This window comes from Rhinatrema bivittatum, chromosome 5 (assembly GCF_901001135.1).
Source record: "Rhinatrema bivittatum chromosome 5, aRhiBiv1.1, whole genome shotgun sequence".
NCBI lineage: Eukaryota > Metazoa > Chordata > Amphibia > Gymnophiona > Rhinatrematidae > Rhinatrema > Rhinatrema bivittatum.
The window spans coordinates 180,867,106-180,891,691 of record NC_042619.1 but is presented as its reverse complement, the minus strand read 5'-3'; the positions used below and the strand labels follow the sequence as shown (position 1 = coordinate 180,891,691).

General features: G+C 42.3%; 1 protein-coding gene across 7 annotated transcripts in view; it reads left to right on the top strand.

Moving 5' to 3' along the window:
* The window catches only part of RBM26 (RNA binding motif protein 26), a 349,016-nt gene that overhangs the window by 128,878 nt on the left and 195,552 nt on the right, over positions 1-24,586 (top strand). For 4 of the 7 annotated variants that reach the window (XR_003856971.1, XM_029603053.1, XM_029603052.1 and 1 more), the window contains exons 7-10: positions 9,221-9,460; positions 14,274-14,411; positions 16,833-16,973; positions 18,186-18,302. Coding sequence is in view for 6 of the 7 variants with exons in the window: in XM_029603053.1 (XP_029458913.1) it covers positions 9,221-9,460; positions 14,274-14,411; positions 16,833-16,973; positions 18,186-18,302 (636 nt within the window). In the remaining variant the exon portion in view is untranslated. The remainder of the gene's footprint in view (positions 1-9,220; positions 9,461-14,273; positions 14,412-16,832; positions 16,974-18,185; positions 18,303-24,586) is intronic. The other 3 variants (XM_029603056.1, XM_029603054.1, XM_029603051.1) reach the window with 1 other exon arrangement.

Sequence of the window (24,586 nt, the reverse complement as noted above, 5' to 3'; positions counted from 1 at the left end):
CTTTACTTGCCGCTTTATCATCTGGTATGTCTGTCGATGGCGGTTTCGTGAGGGATGAGATAAGTGAGAAGAGCGCTCTGGGGTCAAAGATGAAGTGGTGTATTTTTTGTGAGTAGAAATCTCTTTTTGCTTGGAGGATGGATGTTCTGTATAGGTGCATCGTGGACTTGAATGTCGAGAGGTTAGAAGCTGTTGGATTTTTACGCCAGTGAAGTTCTTTTTTTATATATTCCAGTCTTGCAAGATCCTCCTGTAATGTATCACAATTCGCTTGTGATTTAACTATTCAGAATAATTTTGTATCATCTGCAAATTTGATAACCTCACTCGTCGTATTCCTTTCCTGATCATTTATATATATATATATATATATATATTTATATTGAAAAGCACCGGTCCAAGTACAGACCCCTGAGCTGAGGCACTCTACTGTTTACCCTTTTCCACTGAGAAAATTGACCATTTAATCCTACTCTGTTTCCTGTCTTTTAACCAGTTTGTAATCCACGAAAGTCATCGCCTCCTATCCCATGACTTTTTAGTTTTCTTAGAAGCCTCTCATGAGGCTTCTGAAAATCCAAATACACTATATCTACCGGTTCACCTTTATCCACATGTTTATTAACCCCTCTCAAAGAAATGAAGCAGATTTGTTAGGTAAATTCATGTTGACTGTTTTCCATTAAACCATGTCTTTCTATGTGCTCTAAGATTTTGACCTTGAGAATAGTTTCCACTATTTTTCCCTGCACAGAAATCAGGCTCACTGGTCTATAGTTACTCAGGTCACTCCTGGAGCCCTTTTTAAATGTTGGGGTTATATTGGCCACCCTCCAGTCTTCAGGTACAATGAATGATTTTAATGATAATTTTAAAATTTTAATTCAGTTCCTTGTAAACCGGTGCGATATGTATTATTTACAGGAACATCGGTATATAAAAATTAAAAATAAATAAATAAATAAATGATAGGTTACAAATTTTAACTAATAGATCAGAAATTTCATTTTTTAGTTCCTTCACTACCCTAAGATGCATACTATCCGGTCCAGGTGATTCGCTACTCTTCAGTTTGTCAAACTGGCCTACTACATCTTCCAGGTTCACAGTGATTTGGTTCAGTTCCTCTGACTCAACACCCCTGAAAACCATCTCCAGAACTGGCATCTCCCCAATATCCTCATTAGTAAACACGGAAGCAAAGAATTCATTTAGTTTTTCTGCAATGGCCTTTTCTTCCCTAAGAGCCCCTTTAGCCCCTCGATCATCTAATGGTCCAACCGATTCCCTCACAGGTTTCTTGCTTTGGATATTTTTAAAACAGATTTTATTGTGTGTTTTTGCCTCTGTGGCCAACTTCATTTCAAATTATCTATTTGCCTGTCTTATCAATGTTTTACACTTAACTTGACAATGCTTATGTTTTATCCTATTTTCTTCAGATGGATCCTTCTTCCAGTTTTTGAAGGATTTTTTTTGGCCAAAATAGCCTTTTTCACCTCACCTTTTAACCATGGTGGTAATCGTTTTGCCTTCTTTCCACCTTTCTTAATGCGTGGAATACATATGGACTGCGTCTCTAGGATTGTATTTTTAAACTGTGTTGTTGCTCCTGGTCCCCTCTCCAGTTCCTGCTCTTCTTCCTACCTGTTTGCTTGCTCTTGCCATTGACCCACCTTTCTGTGCTCTTGATTCCTCACCTGTTCTGGTTCCTGCTTGCTCTGCCTTTCCTTGCCCTTAGATCTGACTTCTTGTTGCTGATCCAGCCTGGCCCTTTGATGCTTCGCTTGCTACACACCCTGACCTCCAGCCTTTCATCTTGTATCTGCCTGAACTCTATCAGCCCTGATCTTAGCCTGATTTTCATCTCTGCTTGAATTCTGCTAGCCCAGACCTTAGTCTGGTTTTGGTACCACCTAGACTGTGGCCGTCCTGATGGTAGTCTGAGAAACGAAGGCGGCTGCAAGTTTGGGCCTAGTCCATGTCCACATAAACTAGGCTACACCAATCCGACAGTGGTCCTTGGGCTTACCTTCCTGAAATGTGACATGCTGTTTTCTAAAAAGGTTTTGTGTTTAATCTTTCAAACCTATGTTTTATTTCTATTAAATCATTTTAGCTGGGGAAGTGGTTGGACTGGAGAAGAAGATCATCTTGGGAAGGAAGTCATATCACTTTTATTGCTGTTGGTCTACTGCTCTTCTTGAGTGTAGATAAACTTGCTACTGATTGTTGTACGAGGTAGTAGAAATTCTCTTAATGTGGGTTCACCCAGTCATACAAGTGAGTGACATGATTGTACTTAGTGCTGAATAGCAATAACTTTCTGGAAAGGCTGCAATGTCTTCACTACTCGTGTGGCAGTTCCTATGTTTCTGCGGCCTTGCAGCTCCTTTCAGTTTTTCTGTTTACCAATATCATTGGACACTGATTCATTCTTTTCAGAGGCCCCTGTAGGTTTTTCCTAGGCAAATTCTGCCATTTTCTGTAGGTTTCAAATTAAAAGTTGCTTATACTGGTGGTAATTTCTTCAGAGATAAAGTCAAAGAATGAGTTTAAATTTTGATGGATTACCACAGTATGCTTCAGACCTTATCCACTGCTACAACAGAAGCAGGGCTGCAGGTATTGCCATTGTGAGCAAACTTATGTAAGGCTTCCTACTCTCATTACCAAATGGGTTTTTGTTTGAATTCAAAGCAGATTTCCAGAATTTGTCTTCCTTGTCATATTGCTATACCAATCCAGATAGATGGGTTTATCTCCCCTACCAGCAGATGGAGGCAAAGACTGAAATCTTTCAATGACATCACCTCTATGTACATGTGGTGCAGACCAGACAAAGCCAGTATCTCTAGCAGGCGGTAAGAAGTTCTGGTGGTGATTCAGGATTTCTTCTTAAGTGGGGTTTTTCTGTCCAGTTTGTTCTTTAGGCAGTTTTATTTTTTTTAAAAAACTTGTCAAACTTGAGCCAGATTCCAGTTTTTGCAGGATAGTGAGTCCTGTTAGAATGTTCCCGATCCCAGAGGGGTTTTGGTAGAACCTGAGAGGGTAGGCTTGATTGCCCTTGGAAGGATCTTTTTAAGCTTACTTTCCTCCCCCCCCCTACCTTAAAATAAAAAAAAGTGTCCTCAAAAAAGAGAGAATCTTTAATGTTGGGCTGGCCGCAAACACCCATGGATGTCACGAAGATCTCTGGAACAAGCATGTTGCCATAATGCCGAGCCCCTTCCGGTGCCTTTGGCCCTAGGCACGCATCGCTGTGTATATTACATGGGTCCTGCAGCGAGAATGCTCCTGGAGTCAATGACATTGGCATGGTGGGGGATTTAAACCCCTGCCCTGCTCCCTGCCAGCGCCTCAGCAACAGGTCCTCTTGCATAGTCAGCAGTGTGTGTGTTGCCATCGTCCTGCCTTGGCTCTGGCCCAGCCTTGCCTCTTCCTTTGGATTCCTGTCCCATGCCTGACCTTGGCCAGTCTCCGACTTTGCTCGAATGTTCCTGGGATCCTTGCCTAAGTCCTGCCGGCCCCCAAACCCAAGGATTCAACCTGCAGGGAACGGGGTTGGTATAGGTGAAGCTTATCAGTGGATGCTCCAGCTGTCTGCATAGGCCTAGCAAGTTTGCCTGTGAGACTGCGTTAATCATGCCACAGCTAGAAGAGCACACATCCTGTGACATAAGCAAAGGAACTTTGAGGATAGAAGGCCTATTGGTGGTATCTGGGAGGGTCCTTTTAGCACTGACAATTTAATTCTCTACAGTTGCTGTTTGTGGCCTGGTCTCATATTGGACCTTAGCTGTGGAAGCCTACACTCTGCCTCTTCGTCTGGCTCTGTTTATGCAGCTTGCCTGGGAACTGAGAAGGTTTGGTGGAACAGTTTGAGGCCAGCTGCTCGGAGACATTTGCAGGTCCTGTTGTAGATTTGCACATTGAATGTCAGCCTTCTGTTTCTTTTGAGTTGGCTGTTTTGGCGGGAATATCCACTATTTTGGATGCATCCTGCATTTCTGCCTCTCTTTCCTCTGATTGCAAGGGAGTTTTGGTGGGTTCCACTGTGTTAATCCTGGTTTTTGAAATATCTGTAGTGATTATTTTTGCTTCCAAAATGTCTTCAGGAGATTTTTCCCTGGAATTTTCTAGACACAGAGCAGAGTGGCTTGGGAGAGCTGCAGTCCGAGTCCATGTTGCCTGTGGCCGAAGATGGAGACTGGCCAGAATGGACAGCTAAGAATGTGAGCCTATGGGAGAGAGAGAAGAGTGTGAGTGAGGGTGCTTATGTGTGAGGGAGACAGAGCCTGTATGCACGGATATGTGTATGAGAGAGAAAGGTGACCTGTGTGAAGGCATGTGGGGTAGAGGGATCCTTTGTGAGGGTGCATGAATGTGAGGCAATGTGTATGTGAGAGAGATTGGGAGCCAGTATGAGTGAGAGATTGGAAGCTGTTGTATGAGAGATTGTGTGTATGTGAGAAGGGGAGCCTCTGTGCAAGGGCAATTGTGTATGAGAGAGAGAGGGGGCTTGTGTGTAAGGGTGTGTGCGCGTGAGAGAGAGGAAGCCTGTGTAACGGAGTGTGTATGTGAGGAGAAATTGTGTTATATGAGTGAGAGATTGGGAGCTGGTGTGTGTGAGAGAGCCTGTTTGGGTGTGTGAGAAAGGGAGTCTGTGCAAGAGGGAGGTGTGAGAAAGGGAGTCTGTGCAAGGAGGGAGGTGTGAGAAAGGGAGTCTGTGCAAGGAGGGGGGGTGTGAGAAAGGGAGTCTGTGCAAGGAGGGGGGTGTGAGAAAGGGAGTCTGTGCAAGGAGGGGGGTGTGAGAAAGGGGGTGTGTGTGTGTGCAAGAGGGAGGACGCCTGTTTGTGTGGGATAAGCGTAAGAGAGAGGGAATCTGTGTGAAGGGGGTGTATGTGTGAGAGACAGAGGGTGACTGGGGGGGGGGGGGGGGGGGGGTTGAGCCTAGAAGGGGGTGTGGGGATAGACAGTGGAAGGTGGAGGAGTTGGGGGCCTGACAGGGCAGAGTGAAAGGGATACAGCCAGAAGAATAGGGGGAGAGACGGAAAGGGCACTCTTACATAGTGCACTTCTAGGGAAATTCTGCTAAAAATATTTAAAAGTCTGCATCTTTGAGTAATAACTCTTCTGTATAACATTTTAAATTAATCACTCAGACTGTGTTGTATATTGCTATTTTGATCAATATAAAGTATGCAGAACTTTACATTTTTATGCCCAGAATTCCCCCAGCAGTATGTAGTTCACCCATGGCTAAAAGGAGTGCTCCTTTGTGTTCCATCCATGTCCTCAGATATGGGGGATTTTAGGAAAGATAGAGAAGATGAGTGTTTCAATCATTATAGTAGCATTGGATTGGCTGAGAAGGCCTTTGTATGTGGATCTGATAAGGTTACAGATTGATCTATCCCTTTGGTTCCCAGTAACTGAAGGGACTGTTGGTCTGATTCTCATGGAGAGCCTGTCTCCATTTTCATAACGGTCTGGGTTTTGAGAGATAGCGCCTATGCAGGAAAAGTTATTCCTCCTCTGATTTGAGCTCTTTTGAAGGCATGCAAGACTTCCACTTTGCTGGCTTACTTTCGGGTCTGGAGTCTATTTGAACTGTGCTGTAAGGAATGGTCAGTATCTGTGGAAGGTGGATATTTCTATCATTTTGGCCTTTTTGCAGCAGGATTTAGACTAAGGTCTAGTATTAAATTCTTTGAAGGTTCAAGTGACTGCGAACTCCTGTTAGAGGTAGAGTCCAAGGAGGTCTCTCTTGCTTCTCATGCACCTTCATCTCCCTCCCCCTCCCAAACAGTGAGTCCCAAGTGTGACCTTAATTTGGTTCTCAAGGCTCTGGTGATTTCGTTATTCAACCTCTCAAGCATGCTTCTCTGAAGGATCTGACTCTGGAGACAGTCTTTCTAGTATCTATTTGAACTGCAGGCTGCTGACATCGGAGCCTGTGCAGAGGCCCGGCTTCTCCCTGCACTGCTCCGGCAGCATGGCCGCTGGCCATGGTTCTGTATAACTTCCTGCTTCCTGTCTCCTAAGGCGCGGGCCGTGCCTCCTTCACTGATTTAAAGGGCCATGGCTGGAAATGCCATGGGCCCCACTTGGACTCCTCCTAGGGCGTCTCCTGATCTTCAGCCCTATATAGGGCCCAGCTTCCAGTCCTTAGTTGCCTTGGCAAGCAGTTAGTTCGTCTCAAGGACTTCTCGTCTTCACTCCTGCTGGTATTTCCTGTTCTTCGTGGGATTCCTCATTGTTCTTCATGTTCCTGGTCTCTTCTTGATTATCCCTTGTCTTCCTGATGTTTCATGGTCCTCCTGATGTTCCTTCCTGATGCCTCGTCTCTGCTTCTGCTTCCTGGACCCTTGGTTCCTCATTGCTACCTTCTCTGGCGTGTCAACTCGTGTATTGGGCCTGCCTTCTTGTTCGCAGCACTAGTCTCTGGAGGGTCATCTTCACTTGAAGCCAAGTCTCATCTTGGTCCCATGTTTCTTGTCTAAAGCAAAGTCTCGTCTTGGTCCCCTACCCTATGCTCGAAGCCAAGTCTCGTCTTGGTCCCTTACCCTGGAAATCATCTCGGCCCTCGGATGTTCTGGTGGCTGCTCTGTCCATGCCTAAGACTCTGACTGAACCTGTGCCATTCCAGTGTGGTCCGTGACCAGCCATGGGCAGCTGTGTAGGGCGCGCCTTGATACAGGCTTCTATGGAATCTTCGCCATGTTCCAGCTTCTACTTTCACGTATTCGTCTGGAGTCCGTTTCGCTCTCAATTGTGGTCCGTGACCAGCCCGTGTAGGTGGGCTGTGTAGGGCTCGCTGCATTGTAGCCTCAATCCAGTACTTGACTTTGTTCCTGAACCTTCATCCTGAGTCTTCGTGCTCAAGCTTCTCGTCTGAGTCTTCATGTTCCAGAGCCTTCGTCCACCCTTTTCTCCTGTCTGGCCTGCTGCCATTGCCGTTCCCAGTGGCAGGTCCGAAAGGGCTTGGAGTAATTGGAGGACCACTCAGAGATCAACCAAGGGTGGTTGGTCTCACTGAGGTATGCAGGTCGGCAGGGGCCTGGGCTTGGTTTCGACCCAGACACGATCTGTCTCACCAGCCTCGGTGTTTCCCTGGAGCTCCTCTCTGGGTTCACCGAGGTCCAAGGGCACACATCTCCTATTCTCATGCAGCAGCTGCTCATGGCATCTCTTGCTACATCTAGCCAAAGCCTGCATGCACATAACAGATAGCGAAGGCCTCTCAAGGCCTCCCTTCACATAACATATATAGCCTCTTTGGATTACATTTTTTTTAATAGGTAGTTTCATTCCATTGTGTCAACATATTACCACTGACAACTACCAGTGAAAACTTTTGAGGATTTTTAAAATACGTTTGTCAGCTATGTTTAAAGAATGATCCATAGATTGCAGAGCAACTATATAATGTGTCATGATCATGTACAGGCTTTTTTCTGTAAATTTAGCAATAGGGTGTCAGCTTGACTTGTTCTTATTTATTGTATGTACACTATGCTTCTGGCATTGTAGTCCTCCAACTAGCTGTATGAGTGGACAGACTAGTATGTAAGTTTCTGAAATGTTTAGTTTAAAAGCTTGTAGCCTGCTTTTCCCGGTAAAATTACCTCATCAATGTAGATAATATAAATGTCTACAATACTGATGATATAAATAAAGTTGAGTAAAACACAGCATGCATAAATTAAATAAAAACAAAAAATAAAAACACAACTAAACTAACCAAAATATGAAAAATTATAGCCCAGTAGGTACATATGCAAAGGACTAGTTGATCATGTCCACAATTTTATACATTTCTAAGATCAGTAGGAATTTCCCTTAAAGCCTTTTAGGTAAACAGATTTAGCATTTATATATTCCTGAAATAGTGTTTAGCATCGTAAGATGGTTAATGATACCTTTACAGACCCACTTCATAAAGCACAAACTAGGTCCTGCCTTAATGTCCTTCCTAATAGCTTTACTGATTGACTAAGCAATATCTTTAAAGTTTAAATATAAATAAAAGGCATAGGGAAGGCTTCATGCAAATTGAATAAAAAGCCAAGTTTTGCTCTGTGGTCCCAATTCTATTGGAATATAATTTCAGAGTCGGGGAACCTTTCCAGAAAAAGTTGATGTATTTAATATTGCTCTTTGTTGTATTGACATTATATTACATATTTTTCAGTCTTTTTTTTTGTTACATAACATTTACATGCAAAGAGCAACCATAAGGATTTTCTAAATATCAGGTGTTCTTTTTCTTTGTGTTTTATGTAGCAGGAGAAGAGGTGCGGGAGATAAAGATAATGCCATGCTTGAGGCCATCTATTGAGGCTTTACTTGTCCTTACCCCTACATTGTTATGCAAGTAATTGCCTCAGCAACAAACTTAGGCCTGGATTTATCAAAGTGCACTAAATATCACATGCGATAGGAAAAGGGGCGTGTTTTATGGTAATAGGCATTTATCGCAAAGTGCGCTAATACCTATGCGAAATGCTAAGGTAGCGAAAATTGCGATAACTTTTTCGCACTTTGAGATAAGTGCCAGAATTGTTGTATTTCCTGCATACAACCACTGGGTGTACCATTTTTAAGCTCCTGGAGAGTCAGCCTAGCTATCGGGGCCCTCCTGCAACCACTGAGAGAGAGAGAGAGACTAGCCATAATGCCCTCATACTAGATAGGTATTTATATGTCTATAGGAGGCCCACCTAGTCACTTGAGGTGAGGTTTAGGTATTAATGTAGGGGTTAGGGGCCACTTTGACATTCAAAGTGAGACGTACGAACAGAACAGTGCTCCCTTGTGAAGATTTGATGACCTTCGGAGTGAGGAAACTCACCCAAAGATGAGATTTGTGCAGTGTTCTCTACACCTAGCTTGATGTTACCCAGGTAGAAAGTCCTTAGATTGGAAGCCCTCTGGGGATAGGGAAATATCTACAGTACCTGAATGTAATCAACTTTGAAGTGCTGAAAAACGTGTGAAAAGTGGAATATAAAAATCTAAATAAATAAAGTGATTTATCTGGACAGAGATACACTCTGTCAGTTCCTTGGGTTGCACTTGTCTTTATCCACTTTCCCAAATGAAACTTTTTTCATTTTAATGTATATTTAGCTCTAAACTTGGAAAACTAGACACTTTAAGTTCTATCTGTTTTGATTTTAGTAAATATCTAGTAATTAACTGTTTTGTTTTTCAGAGCAAGGATTCTGTATGAGAGGTGATATGTGTCCATTTGATCATGGCAGTGACCCTGTAGTTGTAGAAGATGTGAATCTTCCTGGTATTCTTCCTTTCCCTGCACAACCCCCTGTTGTTGAAGGACCACCTCCTCCTGGGCTCCCTCCTCCTCCACCCATTTTAACGCCTCCACCTGTGAATCTTAGACCACCTGTGCCACCTCCAGGACCTTTGCCACCCAGTCTTCCTCCTGTGACAGGTAAGTAAGTGACTTCTGTATTTCTACTTTTAATGTAAATTTCACAAGAGTACATACGAATATGTGCCATGTAGAGTTAGATCAAGTCCAGCATCCTGTCTCCAATAGTGGATTGTCTGGATCACAAGTGACTGATATATCCCAAAAAGTAGATCTATTTCTTGTTACTCACTCCCAGAAATAGCAATAGCTTTCTGTAGTCTACCTAATAACATTTTATGGACTTTTCCTCAAGGACAATGTCCAAACCTCTCTTAAACCCGACTTTGCTAGTTGCCTTGATCATGGCCTCTGGCAACAGATTCCACAGCTTGGTTATGTATTGTGTTTTTATCCCAACAAACCAAAATCCTCTTATTTTACTTCTTGTTAATAATTATAAGGAGTTTAACGGACTATTATAATCTGGAAATTAGATACTACTGTTAGCTTAAGGCAAGGCTTCCCAAATGTTTAGCCAATGTGATCCCATTTTAGCTCTTGAAAATTCACATGACTCTAGAGGGTGACCAAAACTAAATAGTAAAGATGCATATCCCCTCCAACAATCACTTCACTCTCTCTTATCACACTCCAGCTGATTCTTCCTCTCTCTCAGCCTTATCCTTTCTAGTTCATCCTTTCTCTCAACTTCCATTCCCTCCAGAGGATCACCTCCTTTTACACCATCCAACTCTTCCCATCTCTTCAGCCCATCTCTTCTTCTCACCCCACTTCAGCTTTTTTCTCATCCCCCTAGCTGATCCTCTCTCATTCTCATCTTATAACCTCCATCTAATCCTCTATTATCTCCTCCCTCTCATCCACTTTCCACTATCATCTCCCATCCTCACCTCTTCAACCCTTCTCTCACTTCTTCCCAGCTGATCCCCTCTCACTTCCAAGATCCTCTTACATACTCCAGTCAATTACCTTTAATTACTTGTATCTCACCCCCCACCCACCAATCCCCCACCAGCTGATCAAAGCCCCCTCCTCCATTTGATTTCTCTCTTCAAACAGCCCCTTCTCTAAACATCCTTCTGAGTAAAGGCTAGTGACAACACTTTCCTCTGGGCTGCAAATCAAAGGTGGATGACAACTGGTGAGAAGAGAGGGCAGGCTGATGACAGACATTTTCCTCTTTGGTAGGTTCAGTGGTGGTGAGCAGAGAGAAGAGCCATGGCAATCTTTACCGGCCTATATACACTCAGCCCTCCCTTCCTCTCGTGGCTGTTCCCAAGCCCAACAGTGATCTGCAAGTGGCAACAACATTAATAATGAAAGTCAGCACAAGGCCTGCAAGCCAGTGCAAGCTCACAGAGCCCTGCAGTGGCCCCAAATCCTCCTCATGCCGAGCTTCCTGTTCCCACTGAAACTCTTGCAAGGGCAGGACCCCCTGCAAGGCCTGCAAGCACTGCTGGCTCACAGACCCCTCTCTGCTGCCTTCTACTAATGCAGCTGCTGGTGGTGCCTAAAGAGTACTGACATTTGATGACCTTGTGACCCTAATTGAAGGTTTTTGTGACCCCTAGTTTGGGAAGCCCTAACCTAAGATATGCAGCTGGATATCATGGACTTCCTGCAGCATTCACATGACTCTAAGCATGTCCAGTCGGGATGTGCAGCAATTTTTTAATTTTTTTCAGTTTTGTTTTTAGTGTAATTAGTGCACACTAAAAACAACAACAAAAAAAGAAAAGTGGAACAAGAATAATGAATCAAAACAATCTGAAATTTTGTTTGGCTGCACACACCAAGTGCCGAATAGCTTTCTGGTGTCCTTATGGAGGACAGCATCTTGGAGCAGACAGTTGCCATACTGACTTCATGTGTGGTATCCAAGTCCAGAGAGGATATACATTGGTTTTTGGTACAGGATGGCCTTAATAGCATTCTGATGTGTTGATATATTATGTTGTAAGCACTGAGCTATTCAGCTGTCTGTAATTAGTCATTGGTTCTGTTATATGGAGTTTTAAGAGGTTGATGAGAAGTCTATGGAGAGTGTGTGTGAAAGCACTGACAGGAAGCTGTGAAACTTGATATTTGATATTTAGTGCTATGCCCACCATGTTTAAAAACTGTGTAGTTTGTTTTGTGAAGTACTGCAGCTCTGAAAGTCAGTGTGTTATATGGGGCTGGAGACTAACAACACTGAGGGTAGTTTTCAAAGCCATTTCTGCATAAAGTTGTGGAAATGGGCTTTTGGAAAATTGCCCTCTCTGTGTGAGTGGCAAACTCTTGCATGTAGTGCCATTACAGATATAACTGTACCTGCACTAAGAAGAGGCATTCTCAGGGATGGGGTTGGAGAGGAGCTTATACTTGCATGCATACTTTTTTTTCATAGGAAAAATAAGCAGGTGTAAATAGGTGCAGGTAGTAGGCATCTTCTTTCACTTTGGAAATTGGGGCAAAGCTGCGGGTAAAGATCTTGGTTGTGCTTTGCTTTAAGAAAACAGAAGTCTAGGTTCCAAAGTAAATTTATTTATAGCCATCAATTCTGCTTTATTTTGTTTAGGCATTTTTATATTCCGAACATTGTATGTACTTCACGTCTGTTTACATCAAAATTTGGGGATAAGCCTTTAATACTTATCCCTAAAAAATAAATATATGAATAAACCCTATAAAATGATTAAGAATCCTGATAATACTCTATCTATAAAATTACAAAATAATAAAATACATTAAATTAATAAAAGCATCCTAACTACTGATGACGTTTAAAAAAGTTAAAATTATAAAAATAAATACTTCTTTATCTAATCTGAATTATTTTCCAGAGGGAGTCGCTAGAATGTTATTCTGAGTTGTTAAACGCTGCTCGTACAACCATGCTTTATAACAAGACTTGTGGGTTCTGAGCTTATTTACTATCGGGCCGATATAGTAAAAGTTGCGCGATTCACTAAATTAATTTATTTAAATTAGGGCCCGCAGCAAAAAGAGGTGCTAGGGACACTAGCGCGTCCCTAGCACCTTTTTTTGGACAGGAGCGACGGCTATCAGCGGGTTTCACAGCCGACACTCAATTTTGCCGGCGTCTGTTCTCGAACCTGCTGACAGCCACGGGTTCGGAAACCGGACGCCGGCAAAATTAAGCATCCGGTTTTCGAGCCGCGGGCCCATTTCAAATTTTTTTTTTTTAAATTTTAAACTTTTTTTTAACTTTGGGGGCCTCCAACTTTATTGCCATGATATTAAGTTGGAGGGTGCACAGAAAAGCAGTAAAAACTGCTTTTCTGTGCACTTCCCCGGCGCTGGCAGAAATTAACTCCTACCTTTGGGTAGGCGCTAATTTCTTAAAGTAAAATGTGCGGCTTGGCTGCACATTTTACTTACTGTATCACGCGGGAATACCTAATAGGGCAATCAACATGCATTTCCTAGCGTGTAGCAGATGGACTCAGGACCAATGGGTATAGTGTACTCGTGCTAGCAGTTGGAGACGGATCAGATTTCAATCTGACGTCAGCACCTAGTACCAGCAACAGAGGCGGCAGAGCTTGGGATGACAGTGTGATGAGCAGGAAGTAAGCACCCCAACAGTGGCAGAAGGAATAGGGCTAACAGGCATTCACCTCGTGTCTTTTTGAATTTGGCTGTTCTTCCTCACAGCTTCCTAAATTGTGCTGAGAAATTGCACAAAAATCAAAACCATGTGGTAAGCAGCTCTGTTATGCCCTACTTCCTCCAAGGGCTGGAGGGCCATAAATGATCCATGCAATTGCTGGCTCTGTCCATTTCTGCAGGAGAATCAGAATTGTTTTACACTGCTGGCTCTGTTCTGCTTTCTCGAGTCCCAGAAAAAAGATGGCAGAACGCTGTTCTGGGTTGTTTTGCCAGAAATTAAGCCCTCAGTAATGGACATGCATTAGCACAAGTTTGAAAGTTGTGAGCAGCAGTGCCATTCATCAAGGAGAGGGTTGAATTGACAGTTCTTTGTTCTGCAGAGAGTGCTTCAATATCATCCCTTTGCCTCTGTTCCCTGCAGTACAGGAGGAGAGGTGGAGGGGGAAATGAGGGGAAGGGCTGGATTAGGAAGCAGAGTGGCAGCACTTTTCTCTGTGTGCTCTAACCAGCCCCCCTCCGCCCCCACTTCTTCTCTTCCTTGCAGGCTGGCTGGAGGGGATGGGCAAGAGAACACCCCTACTGCTCTGCCTCTTAAGCTTGAACAGAAGTGCCAGAACTGCATTCCTGGCCATTACCCCTACAAATTTTTAGCCCTGCCAGTTATTTTGACATTTAAAAACAAATGGTTGTAAAGATATGCATCGAAATGCCTATTTTTCGGACCCAAAACCACTAAAAGCCCAACTGTAATGTTGTTAAATCCTGAAAAATAAATTGTTTTAAATCAGTAGAAATGGTAAAGATGGGAATTAGTTGCTTGTTTTTGCTTTAAAATGAAACCACTATCTTTGTAGAATGTTCACACTTAAAGCACTATTGTCAGGGTTGTTCAAAAATATGTATGACAATTGCTGCTATTTTGTTACAGCTGTGGAAGAGCAGTTCATTATGCAAAAAAGAGTACCCAGATTTGCCATACTTGCTAAGTTCATTCTTGAATTGCTGCCGTTTCATTTTTGTTGCATTAGTTCAGATATCTTCTGTTATGCTGTAGTTAGAGGTGCCAGTGTTAGCTATTGTGAATCTGGTACATGGTCTGTAAATACTGAATTTTTTATTTGAAAGCCTGAGAACACCAGAAAGCATGAATAAATGAAATTCCTGTTTCACCAATTTTGACAGTATTTTGATAAATAAATATTACTCTAACTTTTTAAAATTGAATTGCCATGTTTTCATCTTTTGCTTTTCATAGGACCACCACCTCCACTTCCACCTTTACAGCCCTCTGGAATGGATGCTCCCCCAAATTCTGCAACTAGCTCTGTTCCCACTGTGGTAACTTCAGGCATTCATCACCCTCCTCCTGGACCACCCCCTCTCTTTACCCCAGGTACAGAACTCTAGTTTGTGATCAGAAATAACTATCAATTTATAGTATCTGCTTATTTTCTAGTTCTGATGTAATGTATGCTAACAGTTTTGTTCATTAAATGGGAATAATTTGAATACTTTTATTCTAGAATATAATTTAGCATGGCCTGACATCACCATTTTCAAGGTAGAGCCACAGGTGTTTGCAAATTTATTGGACCGCAGATTTTCTCCAGTATATGCTTATATGTTGATGAGTCCTATTTATGTGATTTTAGCAACAGGCAGGCATATTTATAAAGAGCATTTAATGGCAGAAGGAATGAAAATGAGGAAAAAGGAGGGAAGGAGAAGATTAGATCGAAAAAGGAAGAAGGGGCCCATGGAAATAAATGGGGAGAAGGGAGCAAGGGAATTGATTAGAGAAATGAAACTGGAACAGTTATCAAGGAAGTCAGAAGAGGCTAGCTGTGAAGGAGAGGGGACTGGATAAGGAAGGTCAGTGATTGGAGGAAGTGTTTGATAGCGGTGGAGAGATGGGATGAAGAGAGCGGTGGGATAGAGCAGAGGGAGAGGCAGCAGTGGAGAAAGAAGGATTACAACAGGAGACTATGCATTTATGTTAGAGGCAGATAAATAATGAAGGGGAGATGACTAGAAGGGAAGGAGGGAGATAGTGAAGACAAGGGGGACATTTAGGTATGGGGTAAGGAGGAGAAACACAAGCATGTGATGAGGAAACTAGTTATTGTCAGATTCTGTGATTCCCAGGATCATGGCTGCATCCTAATTTTAGAGTGTGATCCAGTTCTCCTTGCCATCAAAACATTTCATGTCTATTAAAAATTACTACTTTAGCCCTGCTGTCAGAAGTTATCATAAGATTGAAGTTGAGAATTTTATTGTTAGTTTATAAATAGTGAGGAAGATATAAAATCATTCCTTAGAGATAATTGTGTTCATTTTGCGATTCACTACTAGTAGGCTGGTAAATTGTTACCATAGTGATCCGACATCCAGCAAAAGTACTTACCTAGAGGTTGAGTATTTTCTCCAAATGTATGTTTACATTTTCATTTGGTAGTATACCACTAACATTTGTGTGTATTTAATGGCAATGCTGAATCCACTCATTACGCCCTCTCCCAAGGAGTTACTCAAGGTTCCTCACTCTCATCCACCCTATTCAGTATTTACCTCACACCTCTCTGCCAGCTCCTATCTGACCTTGGCCTCAAATTCTACCTATATGCCTGTGACGTCCAGATCATTATACCAATTCATGACTATCTCCGAATCTCTAAAACTCTGGGAGAATTGCCTTGTATCCATCAACACCCTTCACAAATCTCCACCTCGCCTTAAACACCACCAAAACAGAACTGCTCTTCATATCCCAACACCAACTCCCCAAACCTTCCCTTGCAAATGACCCGGCATATAGTTCCATCTCCGCTCAGCACTTTGTACGAGACCTCGGTGTCCTGATTGACCAGCAATTGAACCTAAAAAAATACATCAACACAATCATCAAGGAAGGTTTCTTTAAGCTCAATGTTATGAAAAAACTAAAACCCCTACTCCATACCCATGATTTCCGTACCGTCATTCAGGCCACCCTCTCACCGAAAATGGATTACTGCAACTGCCTTCTCCTAGGTGTCCCCTATTCCACCATAAAACCGCTTCAAATGCTCCAGAATGCGATAGCGAGAACCATCACAAATGCTCGTAAATATGACCACAACACCCCCATTCTTAAAGACCTTCATTGGCTCCCGATCCCTTTACGCATCCTCTATAAAACCCTTACTATTATTCACAAATCCATCTACAGACACAACTCCAACTGGCTTGATGAGCCGTTCTGCCTCACACTCTCTAAGGAACACTTCACGTGCCGTCTCTCAAGGAGGCACACCTCACCTCCACGAGGGATCGAGCCCTCTCCATTGCTGGTCCCACCCGAATGGAACTCACTGCCCACAAACCTCCAACTTGAGCCTTGTTCCATCAAATTCAAAAATAAATTAAAAACTTGGCTCTTCAAACAGGCTTATCCAGACTAGATCCCCTGCTTTCAACCCTTTGTTGCATCAGCACTTGATCTGAACCCATGTATAAAGTTACGCTCCATTTTTTACTTGTTAGTTTTACATAGGATGTTGCTCTTGCTTGCCAGTTTCGGCTACTTCCCCTTTTGTTTCTGTAGTCCCATCCCTTGTACCTGTTTGATGTAATTTCCACCTTCAGTTCCAATGTAAACCGTTAAATAAATAAATAACCCTTTCTACTCAGTTTTATTAAAATTTTTTGATATATTTCCCAGCTCTACAGGAGTTCGAGTGAATGCTTTTTATTTTTCTGTTAATTGTTTTGTTTTTCGAAGATGCACAAACCAGTCAGCTTATATTTTTATTTTTAATTTCTTTACTGCTAGAAACGTACGACACAGATGGCTATAATCCTGAAGCGCCAAGTATAACAAATACTTCAAGGCCCTTATATAGGCACAGAGTTCATGCTCAGAGGTCCAACTTGATAGGACTTACATCAGGAGATATGGATTTACCACCAAGAGGTACTGTGTAAGATTACTTTTGCTTGGTGTTATCATTTTCCTGTTTTTCCTTTTCTCTGCCTAAATATAACATGATGGGATTTATGCAGACTATGTAAATTATTTTTCTTGCACCTTATATTCATGCGCTGATTTGGTTTGCTTTTTTCATCAAGAAGTAATAGCACAAGTCAAAAGTGCCCACCCACATGTCAGACCCCACACTACCTCATTTAGATATGTTCAGCAACACAAGCCCCTGCTCTGTAGGATTCAATGGTGGCAAAAGCAACATAGAATATATTAGAGATGTGTGAAGACCGAACCTTTTGATTCGGGCTTCGTTTTCGGCCCGCCGCGGGAAATTTTGTGTTTCTGGGGTTCGGGCCTTTTAAATTCGGGGGACCCGAATTTCGGTTTAGTGTGCATAAAACCCAAAAACGAATTTTTCCTGAAATTTCGGGAAAAACTCGTTCAGGCTTTGGGCTCCCTGAACCAGGACGAATGCTTGGTTTTCTTCCTGTTTTTCATGTGGTGTTTGCTTTGAAGCCTGTGTCAGTATTTTGGGTATTTAGTAACTAGTGTTTTTCCTTAAATATCTCACATTTTTGGTATGCTGGTTTCCCCCTGAAGCAGAGCATTGACTTGAGAAAGGGGAGACGTCTAACAGAAGCGCAGTGCTCTTTATCATAGTTATGTAATCCCAGCAGTCGTAATATTTCTCCATTTCATGTGATGCTTTCTCAGTTCTGATAACACATGATATTTCTGTTAACATAAATATCCTTGTATGATATATCATTGCTAGGAGAAATAACATTAAACCATTATAGTATGAAACAGAAAAGTCTGTTTTGACAGGAGCAATTTCATAGCTTCTTGGGAAATTTAACATAGAAACATAACATCAGAAATAGTCCATATGGCCTGTCTTGTCTCCCCATCTGTCCAATTTTTCACTGCCTCAGAGATCCCCTGTATTTATTCCATGCTTTCTTGAATTCATATATTGTTTTTGTCTCCACTGGGAGGCCGTTCCATGTATCTACTATCCTGTCTGTTAAAAACATATTTCCTAAGATTACTCCTGACTCTATCCCCTTTCACCCTCAGCCTATGACCCTTTGTTCTAGATCCTCCTTTCTTTTGAAAGACATTTGCCTACTTTGCCTGGAAATCTTTGAAATGTTTAAATGTCTCTATCATCTCTCCCCTATCTTGCCTTTCCTCTAGGGTATACATGTTTAGATCTTTGGATATCCCCATATGCCTTAGAACAAAGAGCATTGATCATTTTAATAGCCACCCTTTGGACTGACTTGACTCCAACTGGTTTATATCCTTTTGAAGGTGCGGTGTTAAATTTTTTTTTGGTTTTTCATGTTCTCCCTTTATTTTTCTTGGCTTGCAAGATGTTTATGCTACATATTGGACTTGAGTATGTTTGAAAAATTTTCTTTTGAAATACTGCAAAATTGACTTAAATTCTCTGAATATAGTATTCCATAGAGAGCTCTCGTGCTATTAATTTTGAATCTTAGGGTCTGAAGCATGCCGACTGCATGAGCCCCCGTGATGTTTTTTTATGCTGTGTCAAGTGCTGGGAAATGATGGAAAATTCAATGCCTACCATTAATAGAGCTGAAGAGGTGCTAGTGGTGTAGAGAGCAGCACCATGGCCTGCCATGGAGATAAGCTGTTGCAACTGGGTATAGAAGCACTGCTGTAGCAGAAGCTGGCTTCTGGATGTAGAAGTAACACTGAGGTCAGTTGAAAGAAATAGCTGCTGTTGACTAAGGTCCAACTTGGAGGAGCCAAGGTTGCAGAGGAAGGAGGGAAGAGGATGAGAGAGGCTAGAGGGGATAACAAATAAAGTGAAATTAATGATAACTATAAATAAAGCTGAGAAGAATTTTATTTTACATGGCTCTGAAAATGTTTTCCTGAAAATGTTACCCTGGTGACATAGGATGGTGGCAGGACACAAGAAAACTTAGACCACCATCGCAAATATTTTCTTAGATTTAGTTGTAACATTTTGAAGTGTGGTCACGAGACTACAATTAAAATTCTAATGCAAAAATATGTAATCATGCATTGGGGATCTAATATATAAGAGAACAGTAGTTGATGGGACTGTGAGGTACTGATAAGCAGAAAACAGGAGATAGATCCAATGTAGTAAAACTTAGACAAGGCAGTGGTGTGAGCCATAAAGAAAGTGTACTGAAATGTTACTTTAGGAGGGTGAGGTCAACCAAGAGAAAGGTGGTGACTCAAATGGCATTTACGGTTTTATTGTTTTTCTACACCATCACATCGGCAAGGCCTTCACAACGGTTTGCAATTAACAAGGAAATACAATAATACAATAAAATCAAGAGACAGCTAAAATAATTAAAAAGATAAAGCACGGAAAAATAAATAAATTAGCTGTCGGGCTAAAATTCTAAAACTAAAATATAACACATTACAATTCCTAATAACAGATAAGATAAAATAATATATAACATTTTATGCTTTTCTTAGAATATGTTGTGTGATATGTCCTTAGTGAAAATTTTGATCCTTCATTTTTTTTTCATACTGCTTCAACAAATCCTAGATTATATATCTGACAAGAAAGGCTTTGCTGTACGTGTTTGCAGGGCCCGGGCTCAATGGGCTGGAATAGGCCTCTGCTGAGAGAGAAGAGCTGCCTTAGGTAGAAAAGTGAGATGGCAGTGGTTTTTTATTTTTATTTTTTTGCTAAGCCATGTATTTTGTTGCAAGTAACAGGCGGGGAAGCCACGAAGAAATTTATTCTTTCTTGTGTAGAGGGGTTCCTGCTGATTACATTGGTTGCAGTTTCACTGGAGAGCTGGAATATTCTCTTGATGCCAAACAGAATTAATCACACAAGTAAATGCCATCTGACAGTGCCAAAATGGCATGATCCTTCTACAGTTATGAAGTAGCCTGGAAGGCTGTATTAGGCATGTGAATTACTTGCTTTGCATCTGCTGCTGCTTCCCCCCACCTCCCAGTCTTTTTTTTTTTCATCTGTGAACTTGACCATCTTTGTCTCTGTTTTGTGATGTTCTTCAGGCAAAATAATCTTTTGCCTTGTGTTTGAATCTCCTCACACTCTAATATCTTCCTAGACAGATTTTTTGGCAAGTAGTAAGGACCCTAGAACTGCATCTCTGCTGCTGGTTTATCATTGAGGGATCAGTTAGTATCCTTGGAACCAAGACCACAGAGGAGGTCCAGGAGAAGGGAACCATCCTGATCCTCCCATTCAATAAGGGAGATGGATTTTGCTACATCGGAGTAAGCAACTCTAGTCCTCAAGTGCTTTACAGCCAGTTGGGTTTTCAGTATATTCACACTGAATTTGCATGAGATGAATTTGCATATAGTGGAAGCAATGCATACATATGCATCTCATGCATATTCAGTATATCTCAAAATCCTGATTGACTTGTGGCACTCAAAGCCTGGAATTGCCTTCTGTTTTCTACATTGAGTTCAACCTTGAGGAAATAGGACATTAAATGTCATGTGGAAGCACCAGAATGGAAACAATTTTCAGAGAACAAGCAGGATGGTAGTACTCATATGTATATGACATCTGATGGTGCACAGGCTGGAATTTTTATGTCAAAGTTTCTATAATTTGTGCCTCACTGGGCATGCCCAGCATGCCACTATACCACCTGTCCAGTTGGAGTCCCAATCATTCTCTCCTTTTATGCAGAGTCCAACGGTCACTGTTCCTCTTCTGCCCCTTGTATTTTTATTTTGGGGAAAATTTTACAGGATAGTTTGTCATAGGGCCCCATGGTCTTGTTTCGTCTCCTTGTAGTTCCTTGAGCAGGCTTTTTAGTCTTTTTTTCTTAGTTTCCATTCTGTTTTTGTACCTGGTCCATGCACCATCTGAGCCCGGTGGGCATTGACTGCCTCTTGGTCATCGAGTTCAGTTTTGCTTCCCTTGGTTCTGGCTGGTCATGCACGAGCAGATCAGTGGCTTCTACCTATACCCTTGATATGCCAGGATTATGTCTATTATGACTCGCTATATTGTTTCCTCTGCCAGGGACATCACATCTTGTCTGAAGAAGTTGCCTGTGTATAACAGTGACCTCAAAAGGATGATGGTCCCAGCTAAAACTGATGGAGAAGCTCTTCAATGTATTGTATGTGCCAACATTAAAGGATACAGGAGCTGCACCGGACGATGGCAATGCATTGACATTGAGAGTGCATTACACTCCTTCGCTGTCAGGCATCAGTAGGGACCTTTGTTTTCAGTTTTTATTTTATTTTTCCTTGGAATTACAAGAGCAAAAATGGAAGAAATCAGGGGAAAAAAGTCTTGTCATTTTTCCAGGTAAATATCTTTGTTCTTACGTTTTTGGAAAAATAAAAACTGAAAATGAAGATCCCTAGAGACAAGTAATTGCTGCTTATTCCTGCTCAAAGAAGGTGTTCAGTTTCACTTTTTTCATTCTGGCATCAATATTGATCTCCACTGGTATGCGATACAGGGAGTGGGGACGATCCGGCGGTGGCTCAGAAACCCCCACTAAAGCGGTCTTGTGGAGAAAAGAGCTTATCCTCATCAAAGGCCCAGGAGCCACACCAGTCTTCAGGGATCCGAATGTCAGCCACCAATACATGTCTTGGATTCCAGGAAGATGTGGCCACCCTTCCTTCTTGTCAGTCAGTATTGGCATCAGGTATCTTTGAGGAGAGGAGCTGGACAAAGAGATATAGCAGGCCTTGGACAAGGCACTGCAAGGCCTCAATGCATTGGCCTCAAGGCCACCAGCACTAGCTTGGGCTGAAGTTGGGTCGATACTAGAGTCCCTTCACCTGTCTGGCTGCCTTGTATCAGTTCTGATGCCGATTCCCAGAGGAAAATCTGTATAGTTGGTGGCCACCCCAATGGTAATCTCCAGTCTTTCAAGAGATGAAGCTACCCTGATACACCAGAGTTCCTCAGGTTCTAGGCCCAAGCAGAGTAGTATATTCCTCTCTGAGGCCTTGTCTGCTGGACGGGCACAGTTGGGGTCTTCACCACCAGTCAAGATCTGAACTCTGATGAAGAGGGATTGACAGATCTTCACTGACCCTTCTCCTCCCACAGAGAGAAGGAAGCCCCCTCCTGAAGACCTCTCCTTCATTGGGTTTAAGGTTAATGGCAGATGTCATTCCCTTTACTTTGTTGATGGAGGATGAAACCAGAAATAAGATGCTGGACATCCTTCAGTTCATGGAGCCCTCTAAGGCAATCATTACAGTTCCAGTTCACAAATCCTTTAGTTGGTGCAGATGATAATGTAGGAGTACCTCCTCTCTGTGGATTCTGTAAACAAGAAGGTAGATGTGATTTATCTCATCCAGAAGGCTTTGACACTCTTGGGAGGAGAGTGTTTAAGGGGGCTATGCTAAATGCCTGCATAACCTCCTACCAATTCTTCATGGACCAGTGCTTGCGAGACTTGCTGAAGTAAGTGCAAGGGATGGTTGAGCACCTTCCTCAAAAGCAACAGGACATGCTCCAATCACTGGTGGAAAAGGAAATGTCATGTGGAAAGCACATAGTATGCTCTACCTTTGATTTTTTCAAAATGGCATCAAAAGTCTCTGTGGTGAGAATTGGTGCCTGCAGATTTGCAGACCTCAGACTTCCAACCTGAAGTCCAGGAAAGACTTGCAGATGTTCCATGTACTGAAGAGAATCTCTTCAAAGATAGGGTTAAGGAAACAGTAGCACAGATACATAAACATTGTGCAACACTTCAGCTCTTCTCAGCCACTCCAGACCTGCCATCCTTTTTCCTGGAAGCATCTGAGAATGGAGCACTCTTTCCAGCAGGCCCCTCATGACTGCATATTTTTGGTAGTAGTCACTTCAGCCCACAGGGTCAGTGACCTCTACACACTAGTTATTTATCTACCTTATACCAAATTTCATCATAATAGGGTGGTTCTGTGTTCCCAAGCTAAGTTCCTGCCTAAGTTGGTATCAGAATTCCATCTTAACTAGTCAATCATCTTTCCAACATTTTTTCCCAGGTCACATGTCCACAAAGGTGAAACAAGCATTGTACATTTTGGACTGAAAGAGAGCTTTGGTATTCAACCTAGAGGAGTCTGAAGCCTATAGAAAGTCTACCCAGCTTTTTTTTCTTTTGATATCACAATGTATCCAATTGGTTAGCAGATTGCATCTCTTTTTGTTATGCCTGTCAGGGTTGAATGTGGTAGGCCATGGCAGCATTGCTGAGTCACTGTGGAGGAGATCTAGAAGGCTGCAATGTGGAGTTCTCAATAATATTCACTTCTCACTACTGTTTGGACAGGATATTGGTCACAAAAGTAGACTTGGTCAATTTGTCTTGTGGACTTTGCTTGAGGTATAGAACCCAACTCCATTCCCTCCCAGGATTGGTTGTTTTGTTCCAAGCGGCCCTTCATAGATAAGTTTTATAAAATGGAAAAAAGGCTTATTGCCAGCAAAAATAGTTTGTTGTGCTTGTAGGCACTTGCTTACTTTTTTAAATTCTGGGTAGTCTATAGCTAGGGATTCCCCACACATCCTCAGAGAAAGCAGAGTTGCTTAATTTTAACAGGTGTTCTTCGGGACAGCAGAATGTCAGTCCTAATATAACCCACCCATCTCTCCTTGAAGTTAGCTTCTCATTATAATGCTAAGGACCAAGACTGTAGGGACTTCCGCATGGACATATAGTATAATTAAATGCTGGGCATGCCCAGTGAGGCACAGCCAAAGTTCTAGAAACTTTGACATAAAAGTTCTGGGCTGGATTCCAATGGATGGATCCGGTTGTCTTCAGACTCCTGTTACAGGTAAGCAACTCTGCTTTTTCCTGTGCTCAAGGCTGAGATCAATGATATTGAGGCCATTGCCTTATCCACTTATATATGGCTCCATCCCAGAGGTGAGTTCAGCCTCACTTCTGGTGACTAAGCTGCTGTGTTCTCCAGTGGTCTGTGACACTGCATCACTATGTTGCCTTTGGTTACCTAAGAGGATGTTTCTTCTGCATCAATGGTTTTTATATTATCTTTAAAGCAGTAATGGAGATTCTCGAGGTTCTCTCTTGATGCCTCAAGCATGCAGATTTTGTGCTGATAGAACAGATACTCAAAACCTATGCTCTGTCATAGAGACTGAAGCCAGGCCACCTTATCTCTCTATACAGTCTCTAGTTGTCAGATTCACATAGAGCTTGCTTCAGTTGAAGCCTTCCATCAAGCATTTAGCTGTGTGTTGTGATCTCAGTCAACTGATAAAAGCAATAATTTTGTCTCTGAACTACTCTGATCTTAGGCAACTGTACTGGAAAGTCATATTTTTGGTCCATAGAATTTCTGAGCTGCAGGCCTAGTGGGGCCTGTTTTATGGGATTATCCACTTTATCCGAACTTTCATCATTATACAGTTGTGCTGCACTCTCATTCCAAGTTTCTTCCTAAAGTGGTGGTGAATTTCCAAGTTAATCAGTCAATTGTCTTTCCATTGTTTTTTTTCCCTAGACTTTAATCTCATCAAATTGAACATGTCTAATAGGGATGCAGGGGCTAAATTTGTTTTGGTTCATAATTTGTTTTGTAGATAAGCT